This window comes from Chrysochloris asiatica, unplaced genomic scaffold, assembly GCF_000296735.1.
Source record: "Chrysochloris asiatica unplaced genomic scaffold, ChrAsi1.0 scaffold00161, whole genome shotgun sequence".
NCBI classification, from domain to species: domain Eukaryota; kingdom Metazoa; phylum Chordata; class Mammalia; order Afrosoricida; family Chrysochloridae; genus Chrysochloris; species Chrysochloris asiatica.
In genome coordinates, this window is record NW_006408679.1 from 6,474,029 (window position 1) to 6,488,256 (window position 14,228).

At 39.0% G+C, this 14,228-nt stretch overlaps 1 protein-coding gene across 2 annotated transcripts in view; it reads left to right on the plus strand.

Annotated features, from left to right (window-relative positions):
- TP53BP2 (tumor protein p53 binding protein, 2) overlaps positions 1-13,140 on the plus strand; it is a 62,187-nt gene extending 49,047 nt beyond the window's left edge. For both annotated transcript variants that reach the window (XM_006871144.1, XM_006871145.1), the window contains exons 14-17: positions 147-280; positions 8,517-8,683; positions 11,741-11,940; positions 13,024-13,140. In XM_006871144.1, coding sequence (XP_006871206.1) covers positions 147-280; positions 8,517-8,683; positions 11,741-11,940; positions 13,024-13,065 — 543 coding nt within the window. In that variant the 3' untranslated portion in view covers positions 13,066-13,140. The remainder of the gene's footprint in view (positions 1-146; positions 281-8,516; positions 8,684-11,740; positions 11,941-13,023) is intronic.
- The last annotated feature ends 1,088 nt before the right edge of the window (positions 13,141-14,228 follow it).

The window sequence follows — 14,228 nt, forward strand, 5'->3', positions numbered from 1 at the left end:
GTTTCTTGGTTCCTGTAGGTTTTAATTCTGATTTTTTCAAAACAAAAGTCTAAGGAATCTATACTTTGTTCTGTTGACCAGTTGATAGTGACAGTCCAGTTGACAAGAAATTTGCGTGCTGTTCACCCTTCTCGTTGCTGTTTCAGGTTGATGACCCGAGTCTGCCTAACGATGAAGGCATCACCGCGCTTCACAATGCTGTGTGCGCTGGCCACACAGAGATTGTCAAGTTCCTGGTGCAGTTTGGTGTGAACGTGAATGCTGCTGATAGTGATGGGTGGTAAGCTTTTCTGTTCACGCCATTAGACCTCAGGTGTGAGCCTCTGTTAGGTATGAGCAGTGTTTGTAATGTGTTAGGAGGAAAGCAGCTTTGTAATCTAGTGGGAGAACTGTGCTTTGAGGAGTTAGTTTACCTCCATGGAGCATTCATCCCATTGTGGAAGTTTTAAAAAGTGTGGTAGTTAAATGATATGAAAAATAAGAAATGTCAGGAAATGGGACACTGTTTAGTTATCATACTGAAACACATTTGAGAAGTGCTAGCTATACAGGGTTTATATGAGTTAGAACCACTCCACAGCACATAACAGCAATAGTGGTTTAAGCAACTTCCCTTAATCCTCTTGGAACTTTTCAGTGTGTATAAAATATAGTAAGATGCACAAAAACTGGAACCAGTCTGGGGTGGAAACGTGCCAGGGACAGAAAATGCAAGTATTTTCTACTAAAATGAGCAATAGAAAATTGGTAAGACTGCACTCTGTCAAACTTGGGAAACCCAGACAAACCAGCAGTGTAGTTCAGGCTCTCAGAAATTTCACTGTACTGGTGTGGCACAGTGGGTAAATGTGCCGGACTGCAAAGTTGGTTTGAACTGCAAGCTTGGTGGCGATTCAAGCTCACCAGCTACTCCTTGGAAACCCTATACAGGGTCAGTATGGATCGGAACCGACTCTACAGCACTTAACAACAACACCATTACTTAATGTGCATTATGTTTCTTCAAAGGGGAGTATAATTTGCAACATTTCCCAAATATATTTGACCATGGAATCCATTTTTCATGGAACATTTTGTGAAACTAGTGCTTCACGCTAAACAAAGGAAATACTTTTCCCTTTTTCTTTATTTTTTCTTTTTGGTCATGTGTTGTGAATTGAGTAAAGGTTTACAGATTCAAAACCTTGTGTACTTCATTTCATCAATAATTGCAGTCATCTCAGTGTGTCATCTCTTATCCCACTCCGTCCCTGTGTCTCCTGTTTCCAGTCTTCCTCCTTTCCTAACCCTTCTGAACTCTGCCCTTGGGTAAATGCTGTCCTTTCATCTCAAATGGTTCATCACTTTATGGGGTGTGTACTTCACTGATGTTGCCTGAAAATTAAATCACAGGAATGAGTTCAGTGCCAGACCTGAAGAGTGGCCAAGGGCTGTAGTCCTGTGGTAGACTTATATATGGAGCCCTGGTGTGGCGCAGTAAGATAAGCGCTGGACTGCAAGATTGGTTTGAATTGTAAGGTCAGTGGTTTAAACCTACCAGCCGCTCCTTGGAAACTCTACACAGTGTTGCTATGAGTCTGTGAACTGACTCGATGGCAGTTAGCAACAAGATATGTGTGTGTGTGTCACTGTAGGATAAGCATTGAACCACAAGCTCAGTAGTTCAAACTCACCAGCTGCTCCCTGAAACCCTATACAGTGTTGCTATGAGTCGAAACCGACTCGATGGCCCTTAACAACAACAACATAATACATATTTGCGTGTGTGTGTGTGTGTGTGTATATATATACACACACAAACATCGTTGTTATGTGCTGTGGAATTGGTTCCGACTCATAGCAACCTTGTAGAGGGTTTTCGAGGCTGTAAATCAAAGAAAGCCCCATCTTTCTCCCGCAGAACAGTTGGTAGTTTCAAACTGCTGACCCTGAGGTTAGCAGCCCAATTCGTAACCATTATGCTACCAGAGCTCTTTGTATACACATGTACACATGTATACATGTATATATTAAACGTTCATTATGTTTCTCCAAAGAGGATCATAAATCACAGTATTTCCATATATATATAATGTTCTTCTTTGTGAAAATACACAGAAAATTGACTTTTTTCTAGTTAGGGTATTGCTTTTGTTTAAAGCATTGTAATCCCATTAGGAAGATGAGGCACTCGGCTTCTGTAAAGATCTCCAGTCTCCAAGCCCTACGAGACAGTGTACTCTGTCTTATAGTGTCTGTATGAGTCGGAAGTGACTCAGCGGCCGTGGGCTTGGTTTTGAATTCACATTATATTAACTCTAATATTTTAAGTTTATATTTTAACATGAGAAATTGTCATATATTACATTCTCAAAGGTACATATATAAAAATTGCTTGTACACACGTTTGTATAAAAATTTAAAATAGCCTCATTATTTCATAAAATGGCTCTATACTCATTTAATGTGACCTTTCTCCCTCTTGTTTGACATATTTTGTTGTGTTATATTTTCCAGTTTTTGTTGTTGTTTTTGGTATAAGTAATGCTTAGAGAATCATCTTGTTTGCAATTTTATAAAGTTTACATTTATAAAATTGAAGTGTGGCCACTGTGGAAGATGGACGAAGTAAGAAAAAAACACACACACACCACAATGTAGATGTAAACACCACTGGAATTTTAATATATTCCCTTCACTAGCTTGTATTACAAGCTGTTAAAAATGTAGTTGAGCTTATAACACATAATTTTGTAGCCTACGTTTTTCGCTTAGTAGCAAAGCATATGTAAAACAAATTCTGAATGTGTTGTGATTGATTCTCTAATGCTGGGAGTGTAGATTGCTTTTAATTTTTCACTATTAAAAAAGCCAGGCAAGTAAGAAATCTTCAGTGATAGTTGCCAAACTAATAAGTATCTGGAATGGGGAATGGGTCAGGCCTTCACTTCATATATTTCTGTGATATTTGGATTTTTCATGAGCATGCATTTATTACTTAAAGGAATAAAAGCAAAAATAGTAATGTTCTGAATAGTTTTATGATTAAGATCTTATCAGTATTTAACTTTTTCCTCTGAGTGTGTTAAAAACCTTGGCAGTATGTTAAATTGTTAAGTGCCGTCTAGTCGGTTCTGACTCATAGTATAGGGTTTCCAAGGAACAACTGGTGAATTTGAACAACCAACATTGCAGTTCAAATTGACCTTTCAGTGCAGTGCATTATCCCACAATGCCATTTTATAGCATCCTGCTGATATAGTGGGTGTTGACTTCCTTTCTGACTAATGGCGGCCTCATGTGTCACAGTAGAACTTAGCCATAGGGTGGTCCAGGGCTTAGTTTTGGGGTAAAGTTGCCATCTAAGTAATAAGCTCTTGAAATTATAGTGTTCCTACTACTGTACCAATTGAGAGCGAAGTGAAATGTTATTTGACTATCGGGTCAGGAGATGTGATCTATGTGCCCTTTGACAGGAATGCAGTCAACTAGGGTTGATGTTGAGGTCGTCCTTTAATAGGCAGGACTGGACTCTAGTGTTCTTTATAACTTTTCCCTTTACACAAAAGCAGCGCTTGACTTGCCAAGCCAATTGTTTCCTTTTCAAAACAATGAGCACCCAAGGAGAATTAGTGGAAAGGGAAAGACAAAAAGGAAAAAGGAACTCGGTGTTACAAACGCAGGGCCTGATGAACATTCTCAAGCCTGCCTTCTGTGTTCGGGCAGTGTGGGACTGGCACTCTTACAGCTTTACTGTTGATCTAACCAGTAGCTTAAAATAGATCCAAATGTGTGCATTTTGAAGTCACTTTTCTAGTTTGAATAAAATTGGCAGTCTTTGTGCAGTAAAATTTATTTCAATTTGGGTTTTTAAAAAATTAGATGAAGAAAGAAGTTCATATTTGCAGTTTAGTAGTTTAGGGTTGGTGCTAATAAAGGGATATTAAAGGCACGTGATATGAGTGAAGGCCTATAATTTAGGAATTATTGGATAATTAGAAATAATTAGCCTCAGTACGTCAGAATATAGACCTATGTACAATTCATTGGTTCCTGTTCTTTTTTTAACTTTTTATTATGAATTGAATGAAGGTTTACAGAGCAGATCATCAGTTTCACATTCAACAAATCATATACTTTGTTTCATTACATAGTTGTAATCCCCTCCATTTAAGTTTACCTCTAGTCACTTTATCTTTTGCATTTCTCCCTGTGTCCCCCTCTACCTTCATCTTTCCTCTGCTAATCTCCATCTTGTTGTATATTGCCTGCCCTGTCACCCATGTTAGCATGTGTCTGCCCTCTAGCCCATGAATAATTATACCTCCCCGCCCCGTAACCATCATAGACTGTTTCTTATATCAAGGAAACATTTTTACAACATTGGTCTCCTATGATGTTTGTGTCTGACTAATTTCACTCAGCATAATGTCCTCCAGGTTCAAACCTGTTGTGAGGTGTTTCACAAATTCATCATAATTCTTCAACATTTTATAGTATTCCATTGTATGTACGTACCAAAGTTTGTTAGCCATTCTTCTATTGATGGACATGTAGGCTGTCTCCATCTTTTTGTTATGTCTCTTGTTGTTGTTGTTGTTGTCAGGTGCTATCAAGTCGGTACCGACCCATAGCGACCTTATGCACAGCAGAACAAAACACTGCCCATTCCTGGGCCAACCTCACTACTGTTGCCATGTTTGAGCTGTCAGATTCAAATGGCCAATACCTGTCCATTTCAGCAGACAGCATATATTGAGGGATCTTGTTTTCTTACCCATTCTGCTCTTTATGTCTCTTGACTGGTACATTTGCTCTGTTTGCATTCAGTGTAATTATCAATAGGTATCCTGTCATGTTTCCCGGTGTTTTTGTGGTGCTGCTTGATTCTTTGTCCCACATTATTGTTTATACTGCATTTACTTTATTTTTGGGTTTTTATTTTCAATTCTGTTGTGCTAATGTTTACTCAATCTCTCTGATTCGCCTCTTTTTTTAATGTTGATGTGCAGGTGTATTTTCTTTGATGTTACCCTGTGGTTTATTAATTTTTTTTCCCTGCTCAAAACAATCTGTTGTATATGGAAACCTACTTGACTTCCTTGCCATATGGAAGTTCTGGATCTATACTATTCCCTTTTTTTTCTTTGTAGTTGACTTCATTAAACATTGATACCTCTGGTTCCCTATTTTCAGTCTTGTAGGTTTGTTTTACTTTAAATATTTATATACCTGGATTGAGTTCTGGGTGTTGTTTTCATGCTTGGTGATCTAAGGTTATTGCCTGCTGCTTGATGTTGGTTCTTACTCCAAAGAACACCCTTCAGCATTTTTTGCAACGTTGATCTGGTCATTACAAATTCCTTTAATTTCTGTTTATCAGGAAACATCCTAAGTTCATCGTGGTATTTGAGGGACAGCTTTGTTGGTTTTATGATTCTTGGTTGACAGTTTTTTTTCCAGAGTATTGTTTATGTCATCCCATTGCCGTCTTGCCTGCATGGTTTCTGCTGAGAAATCAAAGCTTAGTCTTATTGGTTCTCAAAGGTAATTTTTCTTTTTTCCCGAACTGCTCTCAGAATTCTTTTTTTTTTTGTCCTTGGTTTTGGAAAGTTGCTTATAATATGTCTTGGTAATTTTCTTTTGGGATATGTTCTGTTTGGGTTCGTTCAGCTTCTTGTATGTTTATTTTTTCGTCTTTCATGATGTTCGGGGAGTTTTCTTCCAACAATCCTTTGACAGTTTTCGCTACTCGTCTCTTCCTGTTCTGGAATTCCAGTCACCCGTAAGGTGTTCCCCTTCATGTTGTCCCGTGTAACTCTTAGGCTTTTTTTGGATTTCATCATTCTTTTTTCTGATTGTTCTTTTAGCACACTAGTATTGATAGATTTATCTTCCAGCTCATAAATCAGATTTCTCTTGCTTTGCATCTACTCCTTTGTCCTTTCAATGTATTGTCCATATGTGAGATCTTAGTATTAATCTTCTGGCTTTCTAATTGCAAATTTTGTATTGTTTCAAATTTTGCATTTATTTTATATCTTCTTATGGTGCTTTCCTGGATTCTGCTAAAGTTTTTATTGTGTTCTCCTTGCTTTCCTCATTCTTTCTATCGATCCTTTGAAGGTACCTAACTAGCATTCTTTTAAATTATTTTTCAGTTATTTCCATTGCCTTTTCTTCCTCAGAAATGTTTTCCTGCTCTGCATCTTTGTCATTTTTTTGAGCCATTCACTCATTTTTTCATGAAAGCTAAAATTGCCTGTTGTCCCCGGGACATTGTGGAGTTGGCGTATTTGCAAAAACAAACAGTGCAGTTGTTGGACTATAGAGGAGAAATCTCTGTGGGGCTCCTGCAATTCAAAGAGCTTATGAGATGGTTGTGGAAGGGATGTGACAGCAGAGTTCCTGGCCCTAAATGGAGTTCCTATTGGCCTCAGCGTTATCTATGTTCAGGGCACTCAATCTGGAAGTAGTTTTTGGGGGCCCTTGATGAAGCTGGTTTCAGTGTCTGTTAGGATCACAAGAAAGCTGAGAGTAGCATGACTGGTTACATGCTGGTCTGGTGGCTTTTGGGTTTTGTAGGTTTGGAGCAAAACCCACCTGAATCCAAATACCAAAGCAGCACCTTAAAGTGATGGCAGCCAGCCCCCACCTCACACTGACATGGTGCCAACCACATGGTTCTGATCACCAGGAGAGTAGAGTTTGCAATGGGGTAGACTGAAGGCGGAGCTGGCCACACTTTTTAACCAGGGGAACATGGGGAAAGAAGAAGAAATCGCACTTGAGGATCTGCTCTCCAGACCTTCCTCTGCTACCTCACAAGATGGCCCAGCCATGTCTGGACAGCCATTAACCAGTCAGTCTTCTCTCTCACTGTCCCTGCTCAGCCTCTCCTCCCACTAAGCACTCCATCAACCTCTCTAACCTTTCTTCTGAAGTTCATGGTGTCAGAATTTTCATCTGTGTGTGTTTTATTTTGTCTCTCACATCTTTGTTGTAGAGAGTACTCTAGTATATCTGCCTAGTCTGCCATCTTGCCAGAAGTCAGTTTCTATTCTGGTATATGCTGTAGGATAAGCATTGGACAATTGAGCACTAGAAACCCATATATAGGGTTACTATGAGTTGGAACTGACTCTACAGCACTGAACAATAACAACAACATTCTGTATGATTAGGAGTCCTAGTGTGGCACTGTAGGATAAGCACTGGACTGCTAGCCACAAAGTTGGTGGTTCAGATGTACTAGCTACTCCTTGGAAAGGCTATACAAGGTTACTGTGAGTTGGAAACTACTTGATGGCACTTAACAGTAACAACTGCATTGTTTATGATCATGATAGGAATTCCATTGCATTTTACTCATTTCCTTGACTCCTCTCACCCTTCTTTGTGCATTGGTGTTGTCCAGAAGTCTGTAACATGTTTCCTGTGTGGCTGTAATTCTTTGATGTGTACTTAATTGGTGGAGAAACAACACACAACTATGTAGGAGATTTTCAGAAGCAAGGGCACAGTAGATAGTGGTTAATAGACTCAGTAAGTTTCTCTTAAAAAATGTTTTATTTTGTTATTTTAACTTTTTATTGTAAACTGAGTGAAAACTTACAGAGCAGATCATAAACTCTGCTTTTACATGTAACAAATCCTACTCAGTTTCATCTCAGTGATGGGAGTCCCCTCAGTGTAGCATTGCCTGTCCCATTTTTCTGATTCTTTCTCTCTCATTCCCAACCCTTCTCACTTTGTCCTTGGGAAATGTTGGCCTTTAATCTTGAATGGTTAACTATTCTGTTGTGTGTGTACCTCACCAGTGTTGTTGTTGCCTACATATCTGTCTATTACTGTGCTGAAAATTGAGCCTCAGGGTGAGTTCAGTTCCACACTTGGAGAGTGGCCAAGGGCCACAGTCTAGGGATCTACCAGTCTCAATCCTGGTTTTAAAATTTTTGTTGAACAAAATATAAGGAGCTCTGGTAGCATAGTGCTTATGAGATGGGCTGCTAACTTCAAGGTCAGCAGTTCAAAACTACCAGTGAGAGAAAGATGAGGCTTTCTGCTCCCATAAAGATTTGTAGCCTCGGAAACCCTATACAGGGTCACTATGAGTCGGAACCGACTCCACAGCACATAACCAACACGTATTTATTGGGCAATTTAGGATCTATAATAAAAAAATATCAAATGACTTTCTCTCATTACTAATTTTTTTAAGTTTCCGTGTGTACAGTTCAGTGATACTGAATCATTTCAAGTTGTGCAACCATTCTCACGCTCCTTTTTTGTGTTGTTATTGTCCCATTAATATACGTTTTCTACCTCATCTTTTGAGTTAAGTTACTGTTCTCATTTTGATCCCACATAGAAAGATCTTAAAGGAGCGTAATGCTCAAAGCCAACTTTTCCTTCCTAGGTAAGCTAAACTATTGTTTGGTTTTAAGAAGACTTCAGTAGATAGTTTTGACTTAAGGTTTAAGAATTTTCTCTGTAGCAGGTGCCATTTGTTGGCCTTGGTGTGTTTTGTTTTCCAGGACCCCATTACATTGTGCTGCCTCGTGTAACAATGTCCAAGTGTGTAAGTTTCTGGTGGAGTCTGGAGCTGCTGTATTTGCTATGACCTACAGTGACATGCAGACCGCTGCGGACAAGTGCGAGGAGATGGAGGAGGGCTACTCGCAGTGCTCCCAGTTTCTCTATGGTATGGGACTCAGCACTCACTGTCTCGGATACTGCACTCATTTATCTGTATCTTTATGTTATCATTTGAGAAGTATTTTTGTGGTTTAGAAGCAGTCTTTTGTGTTGGACATTGGAAGGAGACCAGCCTAAACCAGACATACCACTGCAGCTTTTGTGTTCATCCCTTGAAACAGCTACCATCGGGGACTTGTCCAGCTACAAGGGAAATTCAGTGTCAGTGTAAGAGCCCTGCTGAGTAAAACTTGTTAGAAAGTAAAATAAAGACAACACATAATGTGTTGCTGGTTTGATTTCTTGATTTTGAATTTGTGATTCTGACTGAGAACACCAGATCTGTACTGAGAGCAAAATGGACTTGAAGCTTCGATGGATCTGTGCAGCTGGCATTTTTATTTTCAAGGGAAATTTTTTCAAGGCTTAGAAGTTGGAGTTAGTTTTTCCTTCAGTTTGATGTTAGAGGACTTGTCCCTCGGCCTCACTAGACTTGTTTTCAAGTGTTTGGAAAGAAGGGAGAGAGGTAGGTGGTCAGAGGAAGACAGATAGATAAACCTCAAGTTCTGTTTGTCATCTGCCCTAGCTGCTAGTTTTTATTGTTAATATATGTGATTACTTTCTGTTAAATTTTGGAATGCTAGTTGTGATATATTTAATTCATTGGTCTTCTTGCTATATTTAAATATGGCATAGGATTTAAAAAAAACACTTTTGTTGTCGTTGCTAAGTGCTCGAGTTGGTTCTGACCTATAGTAACCCTGTTTAGGGTTTCCAAGGAGCAACTGATGAGTTTGGACTGCAGAACTTATGGTTAGCAGCCAATGCTGAGCCTATATATAGCATCACACTAGGACCTCATATTTATAATTGTTGTTGTTGTTGTTGTGCCTTCGAGTCGGTTCCGACCCATAGCGACCCTGTACAGGGTTTCCGAGGGTGTAAATCCTTACGGGAGTAGAAAGCCTCATCTTTCTCCCGCGGAGCGGCTGGTAGTTTCGAACTGCTGACCTTATGGTTCGCAGCCCGATTCGTAACCACTATGCTGGTCCCTAATTTTTTATTTATTTTTTTTAATCCAAAAAAAAAAAGAGAGAATTAGAGACCCTTAATTTTAAGTATGAGGCCCTAGTGTGACGCTATAGGCTAAGCACTAAACTGCTAATCTCAAGATCAGCAGTTCAGACCCAACCAACTGCTCCTTAGAAGCCCTCTCCAAGATTGCTGTGAGTTTGGAACTGATTTCCTGGCACTGAACTACAAGAGCAATTATAAATACAGGAGCCCTGATGGCACAGTGGTTAAGAGATTGGCTGTTAACCAAAAAGTCAGCTGTTGGAACCCGCCAGCTTCTCTAACGGTGCCGTAAGGTACAAAAATCTGCTTTTGTAAGGATACAATCTTGAAAACTGTGGGCAACTGTACTCTGTCCTACTGGGCCAGAGTGAGTGGGGATCAACTTGATGGCACCATGTTTGGTTTATTTATAGTCTATCATAGATACCAAGAGTGTATATGTTTCGAGGGGACTTCAGTAAGTTAACTGTTTAGAATATATAATAAATCAGATATCACATTATTGCCTCTCGGTAATTAATTTTAAAACAGTTTCTGTATGTTCTACATGTTTCAAAAAGTTGAAAAATCTAATATTGGAAGGTAAGCATATATTTTCCTGTTTTCTTTTTTTCTTAAATAAAAAAGTAAAAATAATAATAGTGTTTAAATCCAAATTTATGAGTAAGCTCAGGACTTTATAGTTTAATTCCTTAACTTTTCTGCTTTGCTCTTATGAGAGGCTTCAAAAAGGTCATGGAAAAATAGAATTAAAAGATAGTGGAATTCTTCCATGAGCTTTTTGAAGCCCCCTCATATTGGCTGCCAATTGATGGTTGTTGGAAGGTGTAATGAAGACAGATAAAACTTAGGTAGTTACTTTTAATATATGTTAACTGTGATAATAAGTAGATATTTGAAGCACCACCACCCCACCCCCCGTTTGTAGATTTCAGTATCTTTTAGAATTCTTATTCTTGTATGTACATTTTTGTGTACATTGTATGTACATTTTGTGTCATTTCTACTGCGAACCACAAGGTCCTCTGTTCAAGCCAATAGCCGCTCTGAGAGAGAAAGATGAGGTTTTCTTTCCGTTGAAGATTAAGGCATATCTTTTAGAATTCTTATTCTTGTTTGTACATTTTGTGTACATTGTATGTACATTTTGTGTCATTTCTACTGCGAACCACAAGGTCCTCTGTTCAAGCCAATAGCCGCTCTGAGAGAGAAAGATGAGGTTTTCTTTCCGTTGAAGATTAAGGCATAGGAAACCCTATACATAGACTCTGTGAGTCAGAACCAACTCCATGGCACTTAACAACAACAATGCACTTAGTAATTTTATTTTCTTTTTCTTGGTTTGACAATTGGCGATTGTTGCTGGTAATGCTGTGGAGTCACTTCCGACTCATAGAGACCCTACCCTGTATAGTGTTTTTGAGTAGCTGGTGGGTTTGAACAACCAACCTTGTGCTTAGCAGTCCAGTTCTTAATGCTACAGAACCACCACTTGAACTGACTGACAAAACACTTCAGATATTTTCTGTGCTCTTAAGTTTTAGGTAAAGAAGTAGTGTTTTCAGAGTCCCTTGGTTGTTAAACTAAAGAGCAGGCTGAAATCTGACAGACACATCATTCACTTTTTTTAATATCCTGTACTCAGTCTGTTCTTTAAGTCCTTGGACTTCTAATTCCTGGGCTTGGAAAAGTTGTATATTCTGAGTAAGACCAGTTTTGAGATAAACTTAATGTGTAGGATGCTTATTATGCTTATTATTTTTGAGACTTGTTTTAAAGCTGGTAGTGTACATAACTGTCTTCTGTTTGCTCCTTGTACCCTGCTGGCCCTCTACTCCTCTTCACTCTCTGGGAAATGGACTCGTTGGATGTTTCATGTAGATCTGACATTCCAGCATGTGCCCATTTATTCCCGTTTATATTTACATAGCTGAAGTTCTTAGAACAGCATACTCTGAGTTACTGTATGTTACTGTCTTGATTTCAGGAGTCCAGGAGAAGATGGGCATCATGAATAAAGGAGTCATTTATGCACTTTGGGATTATGAACCTCAGAATGATGACGAGCTGCCCATGAGAGAAGGAGACTGCATGACAATCATCCGCAGGGAAGATGAGGATGAAATCGAGTGGTGGTGGGCACGCCTGAATGAGAAGGAGGGATATGTTCCACGCAACTTGTTGGGAGTAAGTTATTCCAACATTGAGGTGTGCTCGTGTGTCAGAGAGGGGCTTTGCACTAACTGCCATGTGGTTCCTGCACTTAGTTAGTAAACCCCACATGTAAATACTCTTAGGTGAACGTTTTGGAACTCCTCACTGGGTTGGAGTGGCTTCTGTACAAACCTGCTTTCCACCCCCAGTTTCTTTTGAGGTTTTTTTAAAAAGGAAAGTGTATGCACGCTGAATTTTTAGTCAGAGGGCCAGGCATGTCTGAAAGATTGTGTTGGCTAAGTATCTTTTCTCAGCTAGAAAAACAATCCTTTATATAACATTGATCCACCAGTTTTTCAGTCAGAAACCACTCCGTGGCACTTAACAACAGCAACAACTTCTTTTAACAAACCTTTGTTTGGTTGTTTGGTTGGTTGTTTGTTAAGGGGAAGAGGTCTTTTTGTTTTGTTTTGTCAGTTGAAAACTAGCTAGATTTGCTCTTGACTTCTAGTCTGGAGATCTCATGACCTTCACAAATGCCCTTCTCTCTTCCAGCTTTCCTTATGAAAAACCTCAAACCCTTAGAATCCACAATCAAAAACAGCTGCCTTACAAATGTGGACTTTTCGTCTAAGACATTTTATTCCTTACAGTCTCAATTCCCTTGACACAATGCCATGGCTATTGTTAACTAAAGTTAAATGAGACTTGAATTTCTCATGTTTCTTTTCTAGTGATGGAAGCTAGAGCTTATAATATATTGTAAATCACCTTTAACACTTTGTGTTTCTTGTTAAGCTTGATGTATTGTTCAGCAAGCTCTGGGAATTGAGTTCATGCTTAGTTCTATCTTGGAGTGATATGGTTCAGAGTTTTTATATTCCTGAGAGGTGATATTGTCACAGTTATAGGCTCCTATGACCTTGAAGTGCCTTTTGCGGAGTGGCTGATTATAGCAGCTGGTAGATGAGAATCTTTGTGGACCATATGTGGCAGAGCCCCCATTAGGTTTAATACTTTCCTGTGAAATTCACTCCCTGCCAGTGCTTCCTGAGATGTTGTTACACCCTTGTATTCTTGTATTCTTGTATAAATGGTTTCTAACCTTTCTTACAGCTATACCCAAGAATTAAACCAAGACAAAGGAGCTTGGCCTGAAACGCTACAGAATATTTGTTAATGAAGAAATAATTTCTGTTATCACTAAGAAGTAATACATTGATGACTTTTTGGAAGGAAGTTTCACAAGACTTACTTTAATGATAGTATATGTAGCTTGAAATCAATGAAGAATGTGTATTGGAAGAAAATGAAGGTTTGAAAAATTCCTCTTTGTGGAGGACATTCAGCCCGGGAAGCGGAGCCTGTACGTAAGTGGGCTGTGCGGTGCTGGGGAATGGTGTTCCTGAATGCACAACGAAAGACAGTGTGCCACACCAACCGTTCCATTTCTTATAAGAAATTGAGGGCCGTTTGCTGTGCTGATGGGAGAGTCAGCTTCTAGGCCTGTTTAGTTGGTGTGTTCAGCATCTGCCCTGGTAGCAATCGTCCTGCCAGAAAGGACCCGTGCCATCCTGGCACCATCTGATTGTCTACAAGCACCTGGGGACCCTCAAGGGGCTCAAGTGAAGGGTCAAAGGTGCCGCCCACTTGGCATATTGCCAGTGAAGAACTTCTAGTTGGTTGTTAGTGAGCAATAAACTTTATTACGTAAGTTCTTGTAGCATCTTAAGAAATATATATTTGAAATATGGAAACTAAGCTACACTGCAGTTAGTTAGATTTAGAATCTTGTCTTTAGGATGAATTTGAGTCTGTATTTATTGTCTTTTGTATCTTGGAAATTAGACTTACTTATAATGTTTGTCAAAATCATAGCTGACTTGAAAACAGTTGTAATAAAGTTAAACTTTTGTCTCTAAGCTTTTTACTGGTTTTAGTTTTTTGTGTGTATGTGTGGCAGAATTGCATATAACAGGCATTTGCCATATCAGCCAGTTGCCTTTGGTTTCTGATGTCATAAACAACCTTTGTTTAAGAGCCAGAAACCTTTGGAATATTTTACCCACCTGAAAAAATAATGGATTTCTTAGAAAATATAGTTACTGTAGTAACAATTCCATATCAGCCACATAGGAAGTATTTAAGAAAATGCTTCATGAGTTTCAGGGTGGTCTTCAATATGTAATTAAGGTGTTTTTTTGGGTTGTTGTTGTTTTTTTTAGGGCCTTAGATGTCTTCATTGTATTTCAAGTTCTTCATAGAGTTAGATACATTAATTTATGGGATGACAGTTTTACAGACAGATTCTCCATGCATTT